A 21,667-nucleotide genomic window follows, 5' to 3' on the forward strand; every position below is an offset into this window, starting at 1 on the left:
GTTAAAATAATATTAAAAGTACATTTCCTCCACCAATAAAAAAAACATTTAAAACTGACTCCTAGTCATTGTCTTGAATCCCAACCCTTACTCTAATCATGAATAAATCAGCAGTGCTCTAATTCCGACACTTGAGAAACCTTCTGAGTTTCTAGGTTTTGGGACACAGCCCTTCAACTAACATCACCACAACACAATTAGAGGCAACCCCTTTCTGTCTTATCATTTCAATCATTACAAGCATTTGTTCATATACAGATTATTATTTGACACAGGGTTGAGGTTATGATGTTCAAGTCCTTCTGTAGGTGGTTTTAGTCAAGCAAGGCTGATACAGGAGCAGCAGAGGATGTTCACAAAGCAGGAAGACTGTGGTGGTTCCTGCTCAGAGCTTCTTCACTCACTAGAGATGCAGCAGGCGGACGGGCACGCAGTCCTTTGCTGCTCGACGTGAATGACCTATTTGTTCAAGCTCAAGTACTGTTGGAGCCTGTCCCACACACCAGGAGGAGAAAAGGAGGGAGTCTGCCTTTCTAAAAGACACATTCATCTGTCCTCTTAAAACGGGACAATTTGTGTAAAGGTGCCATTTACAGTATATAAATGTAAAGAACAACTCTCACTGCAGCTCTGATGTTTTAACTCTGGAGAGTTTGCATGGCTGGCTAATTTACATAACTCTGTGCAAAAGTCATTACACATAACTGTAAATAGAACAGGATTTGATAATTTCTTCAGAAGGAGCCCAAAAGAAAGTATTCCACATGAAGAAATATGTATCTTTCAATGTTTCAATAAGTTTCAAGGAAAGGAAGAAAATTTAAAAGAACACAATGAACCAAGGCTTATGTAGTGTAAAAGAAAAACATATAAAGAATTTATATCCAATTAGGTCATGTTGGATTTGATAAAAAATATAAAGACAGGTGAAACCTGTCAACTAAAGTGTATCAAATTACACAGTACAGTGAGATGCATAACTTATATACCCGATGTCAAACTATATCAACACATAATTATGTGTCACCTCCATCTACTCAAATCATTTTATCATTACTCTCTGATTTACATTAAATCAAAAGTGGGAAACCTTTATAGCAACCAGGTCGAATGCTGGCCATTTGGACTTAGTATCAGTTATTGTATGAGGGCTGATTGGTACTCTGACTCAATCAGATCCAACCCTACTACCCTGGACTGGGTACATGTTTTTTTACCCTGGAGTAGTCCAGGAGGAAATCTGCAGTATAAACTACACAAATGTGACCTTGTTTCCTACCCTAGTGAGCCCCTTAAAGGTGCTAGGTAAACAAGCCTGCTAGAAGCAATGTTTCATAAATATAGGCACATTTTTCATCTTGTCTCTATTTCAAATCACACGATGAGTTCATCATAATTTAACTCTGGAAGAGGGCATAGCAAACCTACCTAAGACAGTCAGGGTCACATAGAGCTGCAGATGCCCTCAAGGGTTGCACATACAAGAAAAACAAGCATCCCTCTTCCCAAACCCTCCTGATGAAAAAAAACAAATCATCCGCCCGAATGGGCGGACTTGGGCTGGGCTGAGTGTTGCATTGTGGGACTGCAAAAAGAGCTGTTTCAGCTCTAGTGTGCCCTCCTCTGTCTGTTATGGGCTGGAGGGAACATGGGTGCCGTTCTCCCCTGCACCTTTGGCCTTGTGCAGAGCAGCCTGAATACGGAAGTGTGTCCGTGATTCCATCGAGTAGTTTTTGTAATTTTGCCTGAAACACAGCGAACAGAGTAATTTACAATCACATCAGAGATGAATCCAAAACTAAATTCTTATTTCATTATAGTAAACCCACCAATCAAATCAATGGCTTATCATCAAGTCAAAGCAACCCTTACTATTTATTCTAAAACTCCCAGTAACATTTATTGAAAACTACAAAGATGGATTGATATGAAGTATGTAACTTAAAAAAACACTGTCAAAAGTGATTTTTAGTTAGACACTACATGAAAAAAATGTATGGCATAGTAAGCATTTCATTGAACTGCAGCAAGCAAGCGGAGGATCTTACTTTGCAGTTTCTAGCAGTTTGATAGCTTCATCTCTCCTGCCTTGCTCCAGACACAGCAGGCCGTGCTCCAGCAGGGCATTAGGAACCAGGTAGTGGTCATACTTGATCTGAGTCTCACTGAGGATAAAGTCAAAGCATGGTAGTTACAGTATGTGTGGAGGTGAAGTCAACATGAACAAAGATTCCCTTTCAACTGTTGTTTTCACAACTGAGCTGCCTTTATTCACCAGAGGATGCACAGCAAATGTGATAAGGCTGATTGGTGATGACTCACAGCAAGAAAACTAGAGCATATCTGTTGTTCTGGTTTGTTTAAGCATTCATGTATTGAATGTGTCCATGCACTTCACTGAGAGAAGCTTACTTGCAGAGGACGAGGGTAAAGTAGTGTTCTGCCTCCTCTTGGTGCCCCAGGTGTTTGAGACAGAGTCCCTTCAAGAGGCTCAGCAGACATTGATCATCTATGGTGAACTCAGTCCCTGACAAACACACAACAGTTAGGATCAAACAGATAATTTTGGACAAACATTGAAATAAAAAGATTGTACCTGGAGACTATACAACTAATCTGAGATGCTCACACTAAATCTAGCACCAGAATAGTATCTAAAATAAATGCAATCTACCATAGCATGTTAATATCAAAAGAAAAGTAACACTGAATTTTAATTCAATAGAATAATCCTCTTAGCTCAGGTAAATTATTCTACGTACTTGGGCTGCTCTCGAGTTTAGTCTGTGCCTCGTGCAGTGTTTTCAGCATGCCCTCTGTCAGGTCTTTGTGTTTGCCAATGACTGTGTAGCCGTTCCAGATGTACATCATCTCCTAGAAAACACGCAAATACACACAAATGGTACAAGAACAATAATCACAGAACTGCAAGCCTACAGAGGTAACAGTGTAAAAATCCTGCCATGCTTCAGGTAATGCAGAGCGACACTGGAAAATTGCCTTGTCCAGTACTGACCAGAGGAGGAGCAGGAAGGGGAATGGGGTTTTCTGCAAGGTAGCGACGGGCTTTCCTGATCGCAAACTTCTCTGTTGGTAAAGATTTTCCTGCTATTTTCTGCTTCAGCCCTGGGACCTGCCTGAAGTTTGATAAAATATACACATACATAACAGTGAAATGGAGAAAAAATAAAACACATTAGAGATATACTGAAGGTCCAATTAAATGTTCTATTAGTGGAGCAGTCTTACTGCCGTCTACCATCACTAAAACACTTGTATAGCTCTGTGCCACAAACAGAATTTAATTAGAAACATGGTCATTTTAGCTGTATTACCTGTCTGATAGAAATCACATCTCTTATATTAGTTCATATTCCTTATCAGAGAGAGTCTCTTCCAGAGGAAGACTCATCTGTTTGTCTGTGCATACTGCGAGTCGTTTCACTTGTGCCAAAGCTCTTAGTTCACACCTGAAAAGAGTGAACGCCGTCTCCCCGAAGGTTAGGCAATCATCCGTAGTCAGCATGCTGAGGTAGGCTGCTTTCATATACGCATAGGTAGCCTGAGGGAAGGAAAAACGCGGTTATTACTGCAATCCCATCTTTCCCTTTTTAACAAGATGAGGAGAGAAAAAAAAACTACAACTGTGTGGAGTTTAGAGAGCCGGAGTAAAGCTGCAGAACTCAAGTCCATTCTTTACTTTGATTTCAAGATATTTTTTATTTTCAGCCACTGCAATGGCTGACTTGGCTTTCTGTCTCTCTAAATAGCATTCAGCGCAATTCATTTTCCTTTTCACTATCACTTTCAGATTCTAATTGGATTTTGCATTGCGTATTGTTGCTTCCAGGTGAAACCCCTGCAACTTATAGTGCGAGGGAGAGAAGAGGGCTGATATACAACAAAGGTGCCCCACTGGAAGTGAACTGGGGAGCAATTTCTGTTTAAGGTATGCATCATAAGCACCAAGACACCACATAAGGTGGTGGCTTTATGTTGGAAGGATTACATGTTTCTCTGTGAGCTGAGAAAAGATCAATATCTCTTTATGAAAATTACTTTAAAAGAAGTAAAGCTTAAAATCACATTGGTGCTCTTATTTTGACACTGGTGATCAGTCAAAACCACAGGTGGGTTGTCACCCTTGAACATCTGTGCACATTCAAATCCCACACTACGGTGTCCCACCTTGGACCAGGAGTTCTCCTTGCTGAGCAAGTCAGCATAGAAGTAGGCCATCTTCCAGTGTCTCTTGTATGTGAAGCACCACATCAGCTCCCAGTAACACATGTGGTGGAACTGCTTCCACTGCTGCTGAGCCTCACAGCACTCCTCAAAACGCTTGATAGCCTGAAAATATACAAATCACAGAGAATCTCACCTTTTTTAACATATGCAGTGTGAATGCAGCGAGCAACTCAATTCAAATCATGTTCAGTGATTCAATAAAACTTCAATTCTCTTCAATTTAACGCTGGTTCAGGACATGTGATGATTTGTGCTAAGCATGAACACGAAATATGCAGTATGCATATGCATTTTATTTTTCTTATTTTTGTGTATAGAAATGACAGGCACTCACAGCATCCAAGTTGCCTTTGATCTCCTCTATTCGACCAGCGAAGAACAAGAAGATGGATCCCTAAGAGAAACAAAACCTCGGTATGTTTGGGAACATGACACCTCTAATGATGCAGAAGTATTTTTAAATACACAGCAGCTAATTCGAGCAAACCTTAGGATATTTTTTGAGGTAAGGCTGCAGCAGTTTCTCTGCATCTTCAACGTCTCCTTCTCCAGTGCCTGTGAGAAACAAGCAGAACAAACTAACCTTGTCTGTTTTTGAGGTTGGTTGCAGCAGTGTGTGTGTGTGTGTGTGTGTGTGTGCATGTGTGTGTGTCCTTGCTCACCCAGTATGAAGCTCATGAAGGTGTGATAACAGAGCAGCAGCATGTTACAGAGGAAGGATCTGAGTGTGCTTTCTGCAGAGCCCTCCTGAAGCTGCTGAAGACCAAACTCCTGCATGATCACATATACGAACACACACACAAAGACAAGCACTCGTGAGCTCAGACCACACATTCATTCTGTGTAGTAAATAGTTTTTTTATTCAGCTTGTGCAGGGTGAGCAGAGTCTGCTTGTTTACCAGAGTGCTTTTAGGCATCCAATTTGAAAATGTGCAAGCACATAATGCAAGATATACTGCATATGCATATCATGTCGGCACAACTCTTGAGATACCAGATGTGATTTTTTTTTTAAACAAAAAGAAAAATGGAAGATAAATCAAAAAGTGATTCCGTCTACCGAATCAGAATGAAATACTTTTAGCACAACAAATCAAAATCAGGATCCAGAGAAATGGTACAGTCATTAGTTATAATGATCAAAGCAATTTTGAAGTTTCGTCTCATGCTTTCACTAAATGTGTCGGCACTTACAACACAGTACTCGTATGAGTTTCACCACAATAACAGGTAAGTGAGTCAGCTATGACGGGTTCTCATTTGCCAGCAGAACTCACCTTATTACCGGAGAAACCGACAAACTCCAGCAGCTTGAGTGTCCGCGTAGGCAACATGGAAATCATCTACAGGAAGTAAACAAGCGGTGGAATTGAAATGCAAGCAGCAGGATTAGAGCAGGATTCCTTTTCTTTATCATTGCAACACAAGTGGTTTCCGAGCAGATGATGCTGAATTTCACACATACGTTGTAGAGGGCCATGGGTTGTACAGTAATTACAGATGTTTTCCAACCAACACAGTTTTCACCCAAAATAAGTGAAACAATAACAGGAACAAGTGCAAATGTCTAGTAGCCCTAGATAATACTTCTTCAATATAATTCATAACTTTACTTACTGACAACTTATTTGACAAGACTTCAAATTGATAGCTACATTTTTAATATTTTGTGCCAATTATTCTTTCTTATTGGAATGTCTGCACAAAGAGTATTTTCTGATTTATTAGATGGTCACTAACATTAATAAAAAATGTGCACAAAAGAGCAGAAGAACAACATGTGCTATAATATAACACTGATTGATCATTTCTGCATGAGGAGCACTAGGCTCAAAACATGCTGCTTATCTGCATCTTTTGCTCCCTGCGTGCTTCTGTTTAATTCTGAGCATCTTAAGCACCACAAAAAAATGTAAGGCAAGCAAGCGGGTTTCAATCTTTTTTACTTTGGCTCAGGCTTGATACTTTCTGGAAGTAATTTATTCCACAATTCATGATGTGAACAACTATTCTTTGACCCTTATATGATTACAAATGCAAACACGCAGCCTTGTACTTACTAGATTAAAAGCTCCTACTCCCAGTTTAACACCACCCTCAAAATGGCCATGGTTGTTACCATGGGTGTATCCAGAGGACTGGAGGACTGTGTGAAGCTCCCTGTGAGACAAAGATAGAGGACGCAGATAAAGATGGTTTTAGAAGGAAGGTAGAAAAAGGAACAAAAGGAGGCAGAAGCAAAAGGTCTAATAGGAATCTGGGAATAACACCAGCATGACGAGATGAGAACAAGGATATTCTGGACTTCGGTTCCTCACTTGTATGTCTGGTAGCTGTTCCTCACTTTGATTCCTCCTTTGATGAAACTGATCATGTTTTCATCCTGAACAGAGAGCAGGAGAGGTAAGAGAGGGAGAAGAAAGAGAGAATCAGCTGAATAAGACATACAGTTATCAGTGGTGGCAGATTCAGCAGCAGGCGGTCTGGATAGGCCTCCTTCCTCACCTGAAGGAAGGTGAGTGCTGCCCTCTGCAGGAGACACTCTGCATAGCACACCTCAGCGTGGAGTTCATCTGGGGTGAAAACAAATACGACACACATCATCTTCAGTCAGACAGCCTGAAAGCTGCAGCATAATAGCCAAGCACACACACGTGCATATACAGTACAGGGCACACACACACCAGAAGCAAAGACTCAAACTTGCGGGCACACAGGTTTACATACTGAAACTGAGACTGCTTCCTCAATACTGACATCTGTTATTATGAGTTACGGGGACACATTTTACTCATCTAGGACTTTCGGGGGACTTCACTGACCCTCTGTGAAGGTTTTGGAGAAGCTTGATTTCTTGCGGTGCCTGATGGAGAAAGCACATAACACAAAGCCATCATCAGTCATCAGTGGTTTCCTTCCGCTAAAAATCTTCCAGATTGTTTTTCAGCAGCATTGCACTGTCCTGCATTTATTTGCTTATCTTGTTTCAATGCAAATCAGTGACTCAGCCTCTTTCCACTAAAAGACAGGATGCTGAGCTGCCACAGGCTGAAGTTACCACAAGGTGCTGACCGTGCATTAAATTTCCTACTGACAGTCACCACATTAAAAAGACAAACTCCAGCTCTGAGCTCAGGTAGGTGTTGTGTGTTTATCTGGGTAGGCTAATGAGATCTACTGTTAGTCCAGCTCTGTGTTTTAACAGATTCTCACACCGGCTCCAGGACCAGTTGTGAAAGACAGCAGCGACATTCCTTTGGCCAGTGACTCAGGATGATCTCAGCATGTTCTCTGGTTTTGGTATGATGTCGCTAATAGGAACTAATGATCAGAAGATACAGTATCGTGAGTTGTGTGTCTGAATGTCTAAATGTTTTTTATCCGCATTATAAACGCAGATCAACCTCACTTAAAAAGAAAGTTTAATTTTTTAAATCAAACTTTTTTGTCTGTATTTAAACTGGCTTGTTTATAGGTTTATAGGCTGCTGCTGACTAGAGACGAACTAAACAAAATCCCCTGTCATAGTTTATCAGCTGGTCATCAGGGCATTATTGCACCCTGGTGGAAAGTCTTACCGCTGACAAATAGCCTGGGCCTCCTTCATCGTGTTTCCAGCAGCCAAGATGTGTTGGGGTTCAAAGGTCATCATGGCCTGCATCTCCAGGATGGTGGCATAGGTCAGAGCGTGGTACATGCTGTCTTTGGCTCTGTAAGGAAAGACAACACACAGACTTGTTTTCAGTGATATTCCACTGGCCTTTTTGGGGTTATGGATATTAAATGACAAATAGATTCAGGTAGATAATGTGCTGTTTCTGGTGAGCCGACAGGGATGATGAATAGGTGAGGAAAAACTTTTGTTTGTACACTGTTGCCCATAAAGTTGGAATAAAATGTTTTTTACCTCTTCTCATGAAATGATTGTGACAATGTGATTTATTCTTGATAAATAAAGTGTATATCTTCTAAATCTTATTGATCAAACTCTTCCTATCATATCACAGTGAAACTTAAACCACAATTAACCGTTGCAAACTGTGTATTCAGGCTTTAACAAAATTGGGGGTATTGAACAATTATTCCAACTTTATGGGCAACAGTGTATAAGAGAAGAGTTAAAGCTGAATACAGTAGTCACTTAATCAGGCATTGGAACAACATGAGCATAGGATATAAAAAGCTTTCCTGCCAACAGAGGTGAATACTTGGAAGACTAAAACCCCACCAATACGCAGAAAAGAAAAAGAAACAGTTAGTGTCTATTTATATCTGTGGTTGTTGGTGTTCCACGTCACACTCTGTGTCTAAAAGGAGGAGCTCCTGCAGATTTTAAAATGATGACGGAGGAGTAAAAGTGTTGTAAAAGTACCGCACACAATTCTCCGGTAGATGTGCTTGTTGTTCCAGTTCAAAGATTTTGTTGCTCCAGTTATAAGCCATTACTGAACTAGTCACATAGATGCATGTTAAATAGCAAAACCAACAGAACTACAGGTTTTTCCATTAACATACTGTCCTACTACAGTCACATATGATGGTTAAAATGGCTTTATATATTCTGTATTTATATATGTACCAAACATGAAGACAGGGGTGTGTAGAGAGGAATGCTGTCGGTCTGCATAACTGACATTTCACTGCTATTCACCACAGACATGTGACCCGCGCCTGTGACGTTACTCTTCATAGTAACCTTTGGTGTGACTGGACACCAAATTTGCATCACCAGATTTTTCAACCACTGGAAACGCAGACCGCCAAGAAAGTGGTATGAGACTTTTACCCCATCTGGGACCTTAAAGTGCAGCAATAAATCAGGCTATCAGCAGTACACAGAGAGAGTTTGTTGAGCTTCAACTTGTCAGCTACAGGAGTTAATACTATTCATTCAAATCCAGAGTCTAACATGTAAACAACAAACCAACTCAGAAACAAGCAGGAGGCAACAGAGAGAGTCAGAGAAGGCAGAGATACGGAGTTGGAGTAGCAGAGAGATTTGCCTGCCTTACATTTCCATCACGTCAGGCTTATGTGAAATGGCAGCACAAACGCAAGCTGAGAAACCTTTTAAGATGGAGCTGTGAGTTAAATGAACTGTTTGTAGATGTGCTGGAAGTGGCTGAGAATTCCAAACATTTCACAGCAGCACTCAGATATTTTTCAATCAGTATCATCTCAGGGCTCGGGCGTTCAAAGGTTTTGACCCTCCGCCGTGTTCCATGATGCAAGGGAAGAGTTGTGTTGTACTTTCTCAAGAATGTTTGTGTGCACACGTGCCTTCTATTCAGGAAGTTCAGTGATACCAAGAGTGTTGCTACATGCAAAAGTCTGTCATTAAAGTTGCAGAAATTAGCAGCTAATTTTCAAAATTACACATGAACCAACTGTGTTGTGTGTCATACTACAGTATTGTACACCTTCTGCACCCATCCTGCTACAGCTGTGAGGAGTGGGGCAGGACAGTGAGATGAGAGATTACGGTTGCACTGTTTTGGCCTGGTGGCATGTTTGAACAGAGAGCTGGCAAATAAATCTAAGCCTGCAGCTCAATGGCCCTGGGATTTGAGAGGTGATCTAGACAAAAACATGACTGGTTATTTATGTATTTATCTATGTTTCTACAGTGTTGTAGCTGAGTCTGCAGTGGCTCCTTGACTACGAAAAACATATCGCCTGGGCCTCAAATATCTGAACCCTTTAAGAGAGAAGTAATTTAAAGAGATAACTCTGCTTATAGGGGACTTATATAATGTGGTATGAGCTGCTCACTTGTAGTGATATTGATGCAAACTACACAACCTCTGGCCAGAAAAATTAAAGCAAGGGGGCATCTTGTACAGTTGAAATTAACCACAGCAAATGGGTCCAAAACATTTTAAACCACAACATAGCACTCAACACATCCCACAAGAGAATACATCATCTTCAGTACATTATATTCTCTTCACAGACCTCCTCTTATCAATTGTTTTGTTCGTTCAATAGTTGTATTGTACAGTTCATAAGACCCCAGCTTCTGTCGACCCCTCAATATCATTACATTATATTATTTTATTAAAACTTACACCTTCACACACACACAGTATATACACTTGGAGCAATCTGTGATTAAGCGAATCAGTGCCTTGCTCAAGGACACTTCTGTAACTACCTACCTTACCACAAATCACCGACATAGACAACCAACTGAGCTGCAGGGGCCCCTCACTTGCAAATGAGTGATTGAAACCAACTTCAACCCAAAATCTCAGCTAACCCTTTAAGGCCATTGCAGTCCAAGAGGATCCAAACATATTCTAAAAGATAATTGTCCCCATAACATGTCTTCCTCCCAGTGCATGCTGGCATAGGCTGCAGCTGCCACTGACCATGAACAGGAATGTAAGGGTCAAAGTAATGGGCATATGATTGATTTAAGTGCATCCGCACAATGAAAGCTCTCGCTGAAAGAGTCTTACTAGTATTTTAATAGCTGCTTGTGTGTGTGTGCTGCAGAGACTCTGGTATAGCCTTGTCCCACCTGACTGCGTCAGAACACAGCCGGAGGAGGGGGAAAGGAGACACAGATCGAAGTGGAAAAGAACTGGAAAGCACACGTGGACTAATACAATGGACAGACCAACACAAGGAGGACAAGGGAAGCCTCATCAGGTGTGTCACATCCTCAGGGCTGCTTGTTTGCAAAGTCTTTCAGATGATCTCTTTTACAATGCAGCAGATGTCATCACACCTTACATAATATTACATAAGCACGACGCCTCAAGCCATCATCTTCCTCACAAAACCTTTTTCAGAGCAGCAAACAGGAAAAATCAGAGGAGGTTGTGGGCGTTGCTGAGTTTTGTGCAAACCAAACAAAATAAAGTCATGCATCAATTTGATTTATGTGCTGCATTCAAATGTAAAACAACACTTGAATGTGACTGCATCCGTACTGTGAACTGAATTCTTTTTTTAAACTAGGTACGGGCTGGTGGGAAGGAAGCAGCAACTTGTATGTAATTAATCTAACTTTTTTTAAACAAATAAAACCTCCACATCCGTGAAAGGGACATTTTTCTGAGTAAAAAACACAATAATGCCTCTGCAGATTACCATGGATTACCCCCTGATTACTATAGGATAGACCAGTCCTATCTCTTAAAGTTCAATCTGCCCTGATTTCTGACACACATTCTGTCTAACTGCATGTGTCAAATCCAACCATTTGGGCTCAAAACAGCTACAAACGTGTACATATTTGCAACTACTGTTTGCCCAGGTGCATAGATAGCACACACAGAGCTGTGGAGAGAATATTGAGACAGAAATGAGGACACTCACTGAGGTGACAGACTGCCAAGCCTCGCTATAAGCGTTGCTGGGGTGGATTTAGACAGATTTTCCTCCAGGTTGGAATATTTCACAAATCCAGATTTAAACACTAAATCATCTTATGATTATGACAACAGGACAGGCACTTGGCAACATTTATTTATGCAATGTTGCAATGAAAGTCTCCATAATTCAATCAAACAGATTACATCACTCCAAACCTCTCTTGACACTTGCAGGGCTAAACACACCAAAATGGCTCCTAACAACAGCAAACACACCAAACTGTCAATGGCTGTCAATCTAGCCTTAATACAAAATTACATAAAGAAGTACAGGCTGACAGAAAGAACGTTCTTCTGTCTTGGTGTAAGCCACACTGAAAAGAAGAAACTGGGGCTAAGGAGTGGCCCGCAGCCCCAGAGAAGAAGTAAAGGGTGGAGGATAGTAGCGATGGTGAGATAAACACTCTGATAATAGAGCAGAATGAGCAGTAAACAATTGAGTAACTTGATGACGCAGTGTTACACCGCAAAACTAGAGGCAAGGTGTGAACCCAGAGAGGGAGTTTGTGTGTGTGAGCGCAACTGCAAGCAGCATGTCAATCATGTAAAACCTACAGCCATAAAATCATCTAAGCAGCATGAACAGCACATACCAACGTCCCTTCATCCCTCCCAGCTGTCAACACTATCTCTGTTTCTGACCTATTACTGTAGCAAGGACTCGCTATTAAGATTTTAAAATCATTGCTTGTCTATAAATGTTCTTAAATTCATTCTAAAGTTTCCAGTGATGTTTTCATAATGTCTGTACATCTTAGTTGAACAAACTGCAAACATTAAACCGCAAACAATGTAACGTAATACCAGAGGAAATCTGTAATAATCAACCAATGAAGGTGATTCAGTAAAAAAAAGTTTTGCTGAATCATCATCGAAACAGGAGCAACAGAAATGTTGCTGACATTAAATCATGTCCTTTTTTCACATCCCTCTCCTCCAATCTGAACAGGCTTCCAGCTTCAGTACATAAAAACAAGACTAAGCTCTGTCAGGCTGCACTTACAGGCAAAGAGGTGCACATTGAGCTAAATGCTAACGTCAGCATGCGAACATGCTGATGTCTAGCAGGTTTAATGTTTACCTTGTTCACTAGTTTAGTTGTGTTAGCATGCTAACATTTACTAATTGGCACCAAAAAAAAAAATCCAATACATCGATGGGCCTTTACAACTAAATTAACAACATTAATAAGGGCTCTGTTCCATTTAGGTGTCCAGTAAGCCGTCAGTGTGTACCAAGACCCTAAAACTGCAGCAGCTAAGTGGAATTCAGCCATCAGTCATTCATGTGCTTTTCTTACTGTGACATGGCAGAATGTCATCTGTGGAAAAGGCTTATTGAGTGTGAATGCAGTTTCCTGTTGGAGATCTTCACCTCCTAAGGCCAGAGAGTGCAAAAACACCTAAAAAATACAGTTGCTCGCACCCATAACATCAGCATTTTGTCTCTAATTTATCTGATGTGTCCATGAAAGCGTGAAGCCAGGTGTGCCATCTTGACTAGAGCAGACAACAGCACCTGTATTAGCACGTGGTCCAGGTTGTTCTCCTACCTGGATCTGAGCCGGGCCTGCGCCTCCTCAAATTGGTTTCTGAGGAACAGATCCAGGGCAGCCATGCAGTCCTCCAGAGCCAGGGACAGGTCTGACTGCATGCACCTGCGAAACCAAAACTATCTGGATGAGAAAAGACAAAAAGGTACTAAAAATACATCATCATTTAGTAAATAAGCCAGGCCTGAGCAGTTCTGGTCTCTTAAAATATCAATACTGGGCAAAATTCAAGTGGAACAATGTCTGAAAATATTGGGTTTATTGAAAAATTATACAGTTGTTAAAAGTGTTTATATTCGACAAGTAATCAAAAAGTCAGTCAAGAACTTTGTAATTTCACAAGAGGGGACTAAAAACACCTTCTTTGAGTGCATATTTTTTTAAAATGAAACTCTATGTTGATTCATTTTTGAAGATCGCAGAAAAGATCCACTTCACCTTACTCTGTTATGCCATCCCAGAATATCTTTTGCTGTATCTCACTACTGCAGTGACCCTGTTCTCATTCACAGCAACAAAAGCATGAAGTCTCCGAACACTGATCTTCAACAGATCTTGATATTGTTTTATTTTACCTACATATTCCTCTTTCACTTAATCCTTTCTACACCTTAACAACTTCACAAAAGACACAGAAACACAGGCAGGGTGAGCCAGACAAGCAAGGTGGCTCGAGAGAGTGCTTTGCTGTCAGTGTTATTGCTGTTTGCGTTACACAGCACATTACAGAGAGAATCAGCTTAAATTACAGTACTTGCACAACCATCAACATTTATAGAAAAACAAACTCAAGGACCAATTTTGAAGATCATCCATTCGAGGCGAAGAACAGATGTTACTGGTGTGTTCAATCATTTGTGCTTCCTCTTGTAAATACAGCTCACTGTTGTTTTTACATGCGAAAGCGACAAACTCCTCCTAATGATTGCTGATAATGTTGCTCTGTATTCAGAGTTCATTACATGGTGCACATGACCCTCGCGTGACGAGTGAATAGCGTGGCCAAACTGGGCACAAGTCATGACTGAGAATCCTGCAGTCCTTCGTCAAAAGGCTTCCTCCTCTTTGATTTCACACACTGTACTAATAATGGATCTGTGTAAATGTGTTTTATTTCTTCACTTCAGAGAACAGCACACAGCATGTGAAAAATTTAACATTAACATTCAGCATCATGAGCTGAATGAATGAATGAAATCTGAAACTAATGTCTTTCAACATTAAGCTGATTTCATTATTTCTTTTGGATTATGCCTTGTTTTGTAGAATGATACTTTCTTTGTTCAGTTAATTGCTATTTATGTTCATTTGAATCATGACATATTAGAAAAGGGGGCATATTTTCTGAATTTTATATTTGTTATGTTATCGATGCATTTTTGGAAACTGTGAACCTGCTTTCTCTTTCATTTCTTCTTGATATGCAGTTTGGTTTTGTGCTTTACATTTTCAAGGCCACTGTACTGGTCATGTGATTTGAGTCAGTGTTAGGACGTCCGCAGCGAACATTAGACAGATGTAGAAGAATAGGAGAGCTGACACTGAGCAAACACAACTGCATCTAATGTGTGTGACAGCAGTGATTAATAAACAACATTCATGCTCATAAGAAACACAGAGGAGTTCTACACTTATAACCCACACACACACACACACACACACACCACTGCTACCATCACAAAGGAGCACACACACTGATGCAGCTCTGGCTAATGACATGCGGGTGACTGCTGTGCTCACCATATGACCAGCAGCAAGCTGCAGCTTCCAAAAAACAGCACGAGACTCACAATAACGACTGCTGTCACAGAAACATGTAAGTTTAGTATACATTTGTCTCTAGACGGAAACATGATCAAGAAATAGTACTAAGTCTCACTATCACAATGAAGTTAATAGATGTTCACGTTCATCCATTTTATAATTGAGTGCCTCCGACATGAAAGGATCAATAATACAAACATCAATAATGTCCAGAGGATATTTAAACAAGGTAGCATACTGTAAATGTCTTTATGTCATTGATTTCAAGGATAATGCTGCAGAGTCACATGTCTTCTCATAGTGGCCTGTGACTACATTCAGCCAGAGCTTCCTCTGCTGTGTCGTAACAGTTTTTCTCTGTATAAATATACTTTAGTGCAGTGACCACTTACTATCACTTCGACTATAACAAGCTTACAGAAGAACTAGAAGTAATCCAAGCCATGTGTTTAGGCACAGCTACCAGCATCTGTTTTGTCTTTAGATAGTTGAATTAGACTTAGTGTGTCTCATAGTTCCTGTGCTGAGTCTGCATTGACTATATGAATTACCTGGACCTTAACTATCAAAAATAAATACCTAGCCTTGACTCTAACAACCAAGTCTTAACCCCACACATATCTCAGATATCACATTATTCAGTCTCATTAAAAAGCTTACAGCCTTGCTGGAGTCTCATCACCTGATATATAATAAATGCCAGTAATTGTTAAGGGCCTGCGGTATTTTGGAGAACTTGTTTACATATGTGGCACAAACATTGTACCCAGCAGGTATAGGTGCATATAACGTAATGGCTCTGATCAACCTTCCTTCCTTCCGAAATGAGTAAATCAGTAAGTTACTATGCTGTCAGCAAGCCAATGTGGGAAAACAATCAGTGGCTTCATCGTTTCCTTACAACTGGAAACTAACTCAACTGGTCCTGACTGACAGGAAGACAAGATTTTAACAGGTTTACACCTTAAATACAATCTGAGGCCCGAGGACACTGAAAAGAAAAGCAACCAGCTCTCAGTCAGCGAGCAAAGATTATCACACAGCACAGGACATTGTGCTTTAAATGAGGGAATAACTGACAATTGTATGAAAGAAAGAAAAGGCATGAGGAACAGCACAATGAGGCCAGTCTGTTAGGTTCAGGATGTGCATACCACGCGATTGTCCCAATAATTTAATTGAACTTAAAGTCAGCTGAAACACTGGGTTGATTTCTCTTGAGAGCAACTTGCACAATGATGATCATTATCAGTGAGGCACAAAAACACACACTCACAGATAAAACCACTGTTCATATATGTGCTCCTGCAAGCGCTCATTAAAACCAGAACACACACACACACACACATCTCTCCAAGAGTGGTGAAGCATTAGTTGATCGACTGTTGTTCAGTCAGCTCACCACATTTGTTACTGGCTGGTATAAGATGTTTGGAGGCCTCATAGCGTTGAGCCGAGACACAAAGGAGCCAAGGTGCTCCTACAATAAACCATGTTTGTCCACATGTCTGAGTCTCACAGCAACACACACACACACACACACTAATCACACACTTACAGAGCATCTTATAGAGTCCGACTGAATGACAAACAAAGGCAATCCCAAACATGCAGCAAGTACCTTACCCGTTTGACAGAGTCTCTTCTTCTCCTGACATTTTCATCTGGCATCAAAGTGTGTGCGTGTGTGTGTGTGTGTGTGAAAGAGAGACGGAGAAGGAGGGAGAGGACAGAGAGAAGGAAAATTGCAGAAGTGAATGTGAGCCTGGGGCCTTTCCAGTAGTGCAGTGTAATGGTCTGTGTCTCTTTCTGTAGCAGCAGCAACAAGAGGAGAAGCAGCAGCAGAAGGGCAGGCGGGTGAAAGAGACACAGAGAGGGGGAGAGATAGAGAGAGAGAGAGAGAGAGAGAGAGAGGGGGGGGGAAGACTGAAGGTGAGAGGGAGGGAGGGAGAAAGTAAGGAGGAGCAGCAGCAACAGCAGACCTTAATAAGATTGGGATGACTATTATACATGAGGGGAGAAAACACAGTCTATCTGTGCTGCCTCTAACACACACACACACACACACACACACACACACACACACACACACACACACACGCACATACAAAATGCCTGTCCCACCTCTTCCGACCATCTCCTGAATGCTACGCACTGCAGTCTCTGATTGGTTAATGCAAAGTCAGAGGCGGGGCTAAATGCCCAAGATTCACGGCCTGGTCATTTTTACATACGATGGGAACCAAAAAAACAAAAAACAACTAGGAGGGAACACAGAATGAAAACTTAAAAATGATAAACAAGTTATAACAAGTCCTTCATTCATTCATGACATAAAAATCTGTTCCTGCTGCTGCTATAGGTGGGAGAAGGGAAATGAGGCTTGAAAGATGGAAAAATGAGAGTGCTGGTGCGTCGTGAGATTCTCAGCCGGTCCAGTCTGCTGCAGTGTTCAGTCTCTGCCACTGCAGCGACGGGAGAGTCCAGAAATAGAGGACATAGGTGCAGCACAGCAGCTCGTACTGTGGATGCACAGTACCTAATGATAAAATAATGAATGAAAACCAGGCTCAGTGCCAGAAGTTACGGTGTCTTAAAACCATATCGGCTTTAGCTCAGAGAGGACTGACTGGGCCCACGACACACATTAGCTGCCAAGCACTCAGAGCTGTACTTGACAAATAGTGCAGACAATTTGCCCCTGTGTACACTAGCCCACTGACAAAGGCTAACTGGTACACTAAATAGAATAGAGCCATAATTAAAGGCATTAATTAGACCTGCTATGACAAATTAAAATATCTTTTGTGAAAAGATCCATTATCTAATGCCAGAAAAGTGCTAAGATCATTACTTTGTTCAAAAAAGTGGCAAGCAGGATTAAACACACTCTGGTTTGAACAAAGCACGTGTCAACACTGAGTAACTGAATCACCAGTTAGAGTAATTAAATAGCTTTTTCTCTTCTCGTAGAAATGCTTGTTTTATTCACCTCTGTAATTAATTATTGAATTGTTGAGACATAAAATAACTTCAGATAGCTTTTTTGTCCAACCAATAGTCCCAAAGACCAAAGATATTCAGGTTTACTATCACATGAGACAAAGACAACCAGCAAATTCTCACGGTTCAGAAACTAAAACAATTGTTGCCACTTCATTTTCTGCCAGCTAATTAATTTATCGGCTAATTGTTTCAGCTCTAAACTGCATACCTGGTGTGTCTGAATTATCTTGACAGGCACTGTCCATCCTCAAAAGTGAACAAATCACTTGCAAGACAATATCAATCGAAAGCTCAGGAAAATATTACATGTACAGCAGCAGCACATACACACTATTTAGTAACACTGATACCATCAAGAAAGCAGACAGATCACACTCATGTGACTCTGTCAGGGTGCTCATCACGTTTGACATATTTTTCTCCCTCATGGCAGCCCATGAACACAATCACAGGAGCACAGCCCTTTGGCCAGCACAGACCTTTATAGATCTTTATAGACTGTTGTTGAAAAAAAAGAAAAAGAAAGCTTAATTGTTGCTTCAATCTCTTGTTTGGAGGAGAGAGGGTCATGGGTTTAAGGTGGAGATAATTAGATTTGATACGCTGCTGTTCTCATGGTGGAGAATTAGATTTGACAACAACAGAAAAACAAGCTTGTATGACTCCAGAAATGTTGCCAATTCAAACAATTTATCCTTTCAGCTTAATATAATAAGAAATAATATGCAAATCCCTGCTGCTTTTATGCACCACACAAATCATCCTAAACCTATGTAGTCCTAAACACTGGTGTCAGTGAGATGAGTCTTTTCCTTCAACAATCTTCAGATGAAACGGATATGATGCTTTTGTTATGCAGCACAAAATACAAGCAATAATAACCACTGACAAAATAATTGATCAAATAAGGCAAAATAATCTGAATTTGAAAGTATGTAGTTGGAATAATGCAGCTGGAATGACGGCATGTATTGAGTCTATAAGAGGCTAAATGGATTTTTAGGGTAAAATTAGGTATGACGTAAAATTGTTGCCTTAAAGCAACAATTTGTTGCAACAAATCGTCGCTTTAAGGCAAATTGCAACACAAAACAATAATGAACCAATGGTCTGACACTCATATCTGTCCATTAAATGTGCAGCTGACGCCAGCAGCCTTTACAGGTAGGCAGATTTTGTTAGTGTTTCACATAGCCGGGCTAGCTGTTCCAGTTTTTATGCTAAGCTAAGCTAACTGTCTCCTAGGTGTGGTGTAATATTTAGAAAAAGTGAGTTTCCTCAGATCCAAACACACACAGCTGCCCTCCTCCTCAGGCTCCCACTAAATCCTTCACATGCCTTGACAGAGACTGCAGGATTAGACATTGGCTCATGTTGACACTCATCCAGTCATCACTTGACAGAGAGAGATGATTCTCAGTTCCTCTCTGCCTGAATTATTGATACACCAAACAGCAGGGAGAAGCTGCCAAATGTCAGCGACCTTCTGATGACCTTTAACTCAACATGTCAGCATTACGTCAGGAGCTCCTGAAAGTCAGCTGTAACGTGCCACCTGTTCACAGCGGCTCAGTCACAGTTCACTGTCCACTCTTACCCATTTGACGATTTTGTTGACTCCAGACCATCTTTGTTTCCCGGCAGCTGTAACCTGAAACAGAGACAGAATCGAGGCTGTTTAGAGAAAAGAAGCACATCTCCAGGGACTGAAAACCAGCTGAAAGGCCAGCTATTGTTTGAGGAACATGATCGTGAGAGCCATAGAAAAGCATGCACTGATATAAGCCTTATTTGTTGAGGACATTTCTCCAGAAATGAATGTGGCAGTTTTGGGAAAGTGTCTGTGAGGTGGGCCTGATACGGGAACAGATCTTAAGAAAGTTTTGGTGATAAGTCTCACAAAAGTTTTCAACCGTAATCCAGAATATGCTTTTATCTGATTTTGTTTTTTCCATTTCCTTAAATATACTGAATATTGTCCTTCAGTGGTTTTCAATTCAAAGACACTCACCCGAAGTCTGTGATGATGGGATCCAGTTCTGGACTGTTTATGACTGACAACCTGGGGAAAGAAATAAAAGTCAGCCTGTGTGCGACAGCAGGAGGAAGTAGGAGATAAAAAAGCTACTGAAAAGGTCCAAATGTATCACTGACTGTGTTACTATGAACACTGTGAACCGCACAGTGCTTTTTGTTTTCTTTGTGACACCGCTGATTGTTCCCGTCTATAAGATTAAATGGCTGTGTTCACAATGTGAACGTACCGGCTCGGGGAGTCCGGGCTGTCAGGTATGTCTTGCGCCTGCACCGCATCCCTGTGAAGAGGTCAAAGGTCACCTTAGAGGGAACGTACGAATGGACCTCATGATGGTGAGAGGAGGATGTGTGTCACTGAGGAGTTTCACACAGGCAGGTTAAATTAAAACTGCTAACCAGCCATAGGAAAGATATATGTGATCAATGAGGGGCAACAAGAAACGTTACTCAAAAGTCGTTATATATATACGTTACAGTATCAAATACACTCAACGCTGAATCATCGGCAACAAATGATGACGACACCAACAAGGAAGCACATATCAGCAGTAACACATGCTTGAATGGACTGAGGCTGTTCCTCATATTTTGTGCTCTATCTTGTTATCAAAAACACTTGGAGTACAGTATTTCATTTAAATCAGTGTGAAGCTTCTGAGGCAGCATTCAGGCCTTAATAATCTCCATTTCAACATATAATGTACATCTACAGTTCAAAGATTAGAGGTAGCTGGTTGGTGTCCAACTTCTTTAGCCTGTGATTCCTTGTACATGTCGCAAATTTACCACTTCTGGTTATTTACATGTTACTTCCTGCTTCACACTCAGGTAACCATGTATAAAAATGAAAACAAAATGAAAAAATATTACTTTAAAAAAAAAAAAAACTAAACGTGTTTCAGCACACTGAAGCCTGCTGGGCCACATAATTGAATGTAATGTTGTCTAACAGGCTACTGGTTGGCAACAAAAGGCTGTCAAAGGCTTAATGAGAGCAGTCAGGAGGATCATGGCACCAGACTTGTGTATCCTCCTTTTAACTCACTGTGGTCAGACTCTCCTTCAGCTGCCTGTCAAACACAACTTTCTGCTTTCTGAATGCTGCTGTTACTGATGCCCCCACAGTGTGGAAACACAGGACTGGACCTCACGGATCGTGTCTCTGCCTGCTCGTAGACATCCAGGATCACATTAGAACCATAATAATCACAAAGTGCGATCAGTCTCTCACTGTCGGCCGCTGACAAGCACCGACAAGACCAGGACTTGTACTGGTTTTCTCTTCTACTCACTTTTTGCTGTCATTTTTCCTCACGCTTCGTTTCCAGCTGGTGAGAAAACTCATTCCACAGCACTGAGATCCGGAGAAACAGCAGAATATCCCGGACAGAGCAGGTTTACACAGCGGGCATGGGTGGACAGACAGACAGACAGACAGACGGGACAGGACAGGAGCCGCTCAAACACTGACACATTTGTGAAGGCACCACGGCTGCTGTGCGTCTTCCTCCTCCTCCTCCTCCTCCTCCCTGACGTGGGGAAGGTGTGTCACCCTCCTCCTCCTCCTCATCATAATGACTTTCTTATTTAAATGCACTGCAATGTAGCTGCTGCAGGTCCTGGCTTCATGGTCCAAGCGCCCTCCAGATCAGGCTTCACACTCATTTGCATAAAAAT

The 21,667-nt window shown here is 41.2% G+C and overlaps 1 protein-coding gene across 2 annotated transcripts; it reads right to left on the reverse strand.

Moving 5' to 3' along the window:
- Nucleotides 1–973: 973 nt before the first annotated feature.
- Nucleotides 974–21,426, reverse strand: ttc39a (tetratricopeptide repeat domain 39A). Of its 2 annotated transcripts, XM_070831774.1 has the most exons (21): nucleotides 21,283–21,426; nucleotides 20,218–20,268; nucleotides 19,965–20,015; nucleotides 19,551–19,604; nucleotides 13,184–13,288; nucleotides 7,828–7,959; nucleotides 7,072–7,112; nucleotides 6,755–6,822; nucleotides 6,568–6,632; nucleotides 6,310–6,409; nucleotides 5,527–5,592; nucleotides 4,911–5,019; nucleotides 4,736–4,803; nucleotides 4,583–4,642; nucleotides 4,189–4,350; nucleotides 3,471–3,562; nucleotides 3,017–3,137; nucleotides 2,763–2,874; nucleotides 2,413–2,527; nucleotides 2,049–2,165; nucleotides 974–1,745 (listed from the first exon to the last, which is right to left on the reverse strand). In XM_070831774.1, exons 1-21 carry the CDS (start codon nucleotides 21,333–21,335, stop codon nucleotides 1,631–1,633), a joined length of 1,857 nt encoding a protein of 618 aa, XP_070687875.1. In that variant the 5' UTR covers nucleotides 21,336–21,426; the 3' UTR covers nucleotides 974–1,630. The 2 variants fall into 2 exon arrangements, with proteins under 2 accessions (XP_070687875.1, XP_070687876.1); XM_070831775.1 differs by lacking the exons at nucleotides 19,551–19,604; nucleotides 19,965–20,015; nucleotides 20,218–20,268; nucleotides 21,283–21,426 and adding an exon at nucleotides 16,574–16,783.
- Nucleotides 21,427–21,667: the final 241 nt, after the last annotated feature.

This window comes from Pempheris klunzingeri, chromosome 6, assembly GCF_042242105.1.
Source record: "Pempheris klunzingeri isolate RE-2024b chromosome 6, fPemKlu1.hap1, whole genome shotgun sequence".
Taxonomy (NCBI): domain Eukaryota; kingdom Metazoa; phylum Chordata; class Actinopteri; order Acropomatiformes; family Pempheridae; genus Pempheris; species Pempheris klunzingeri.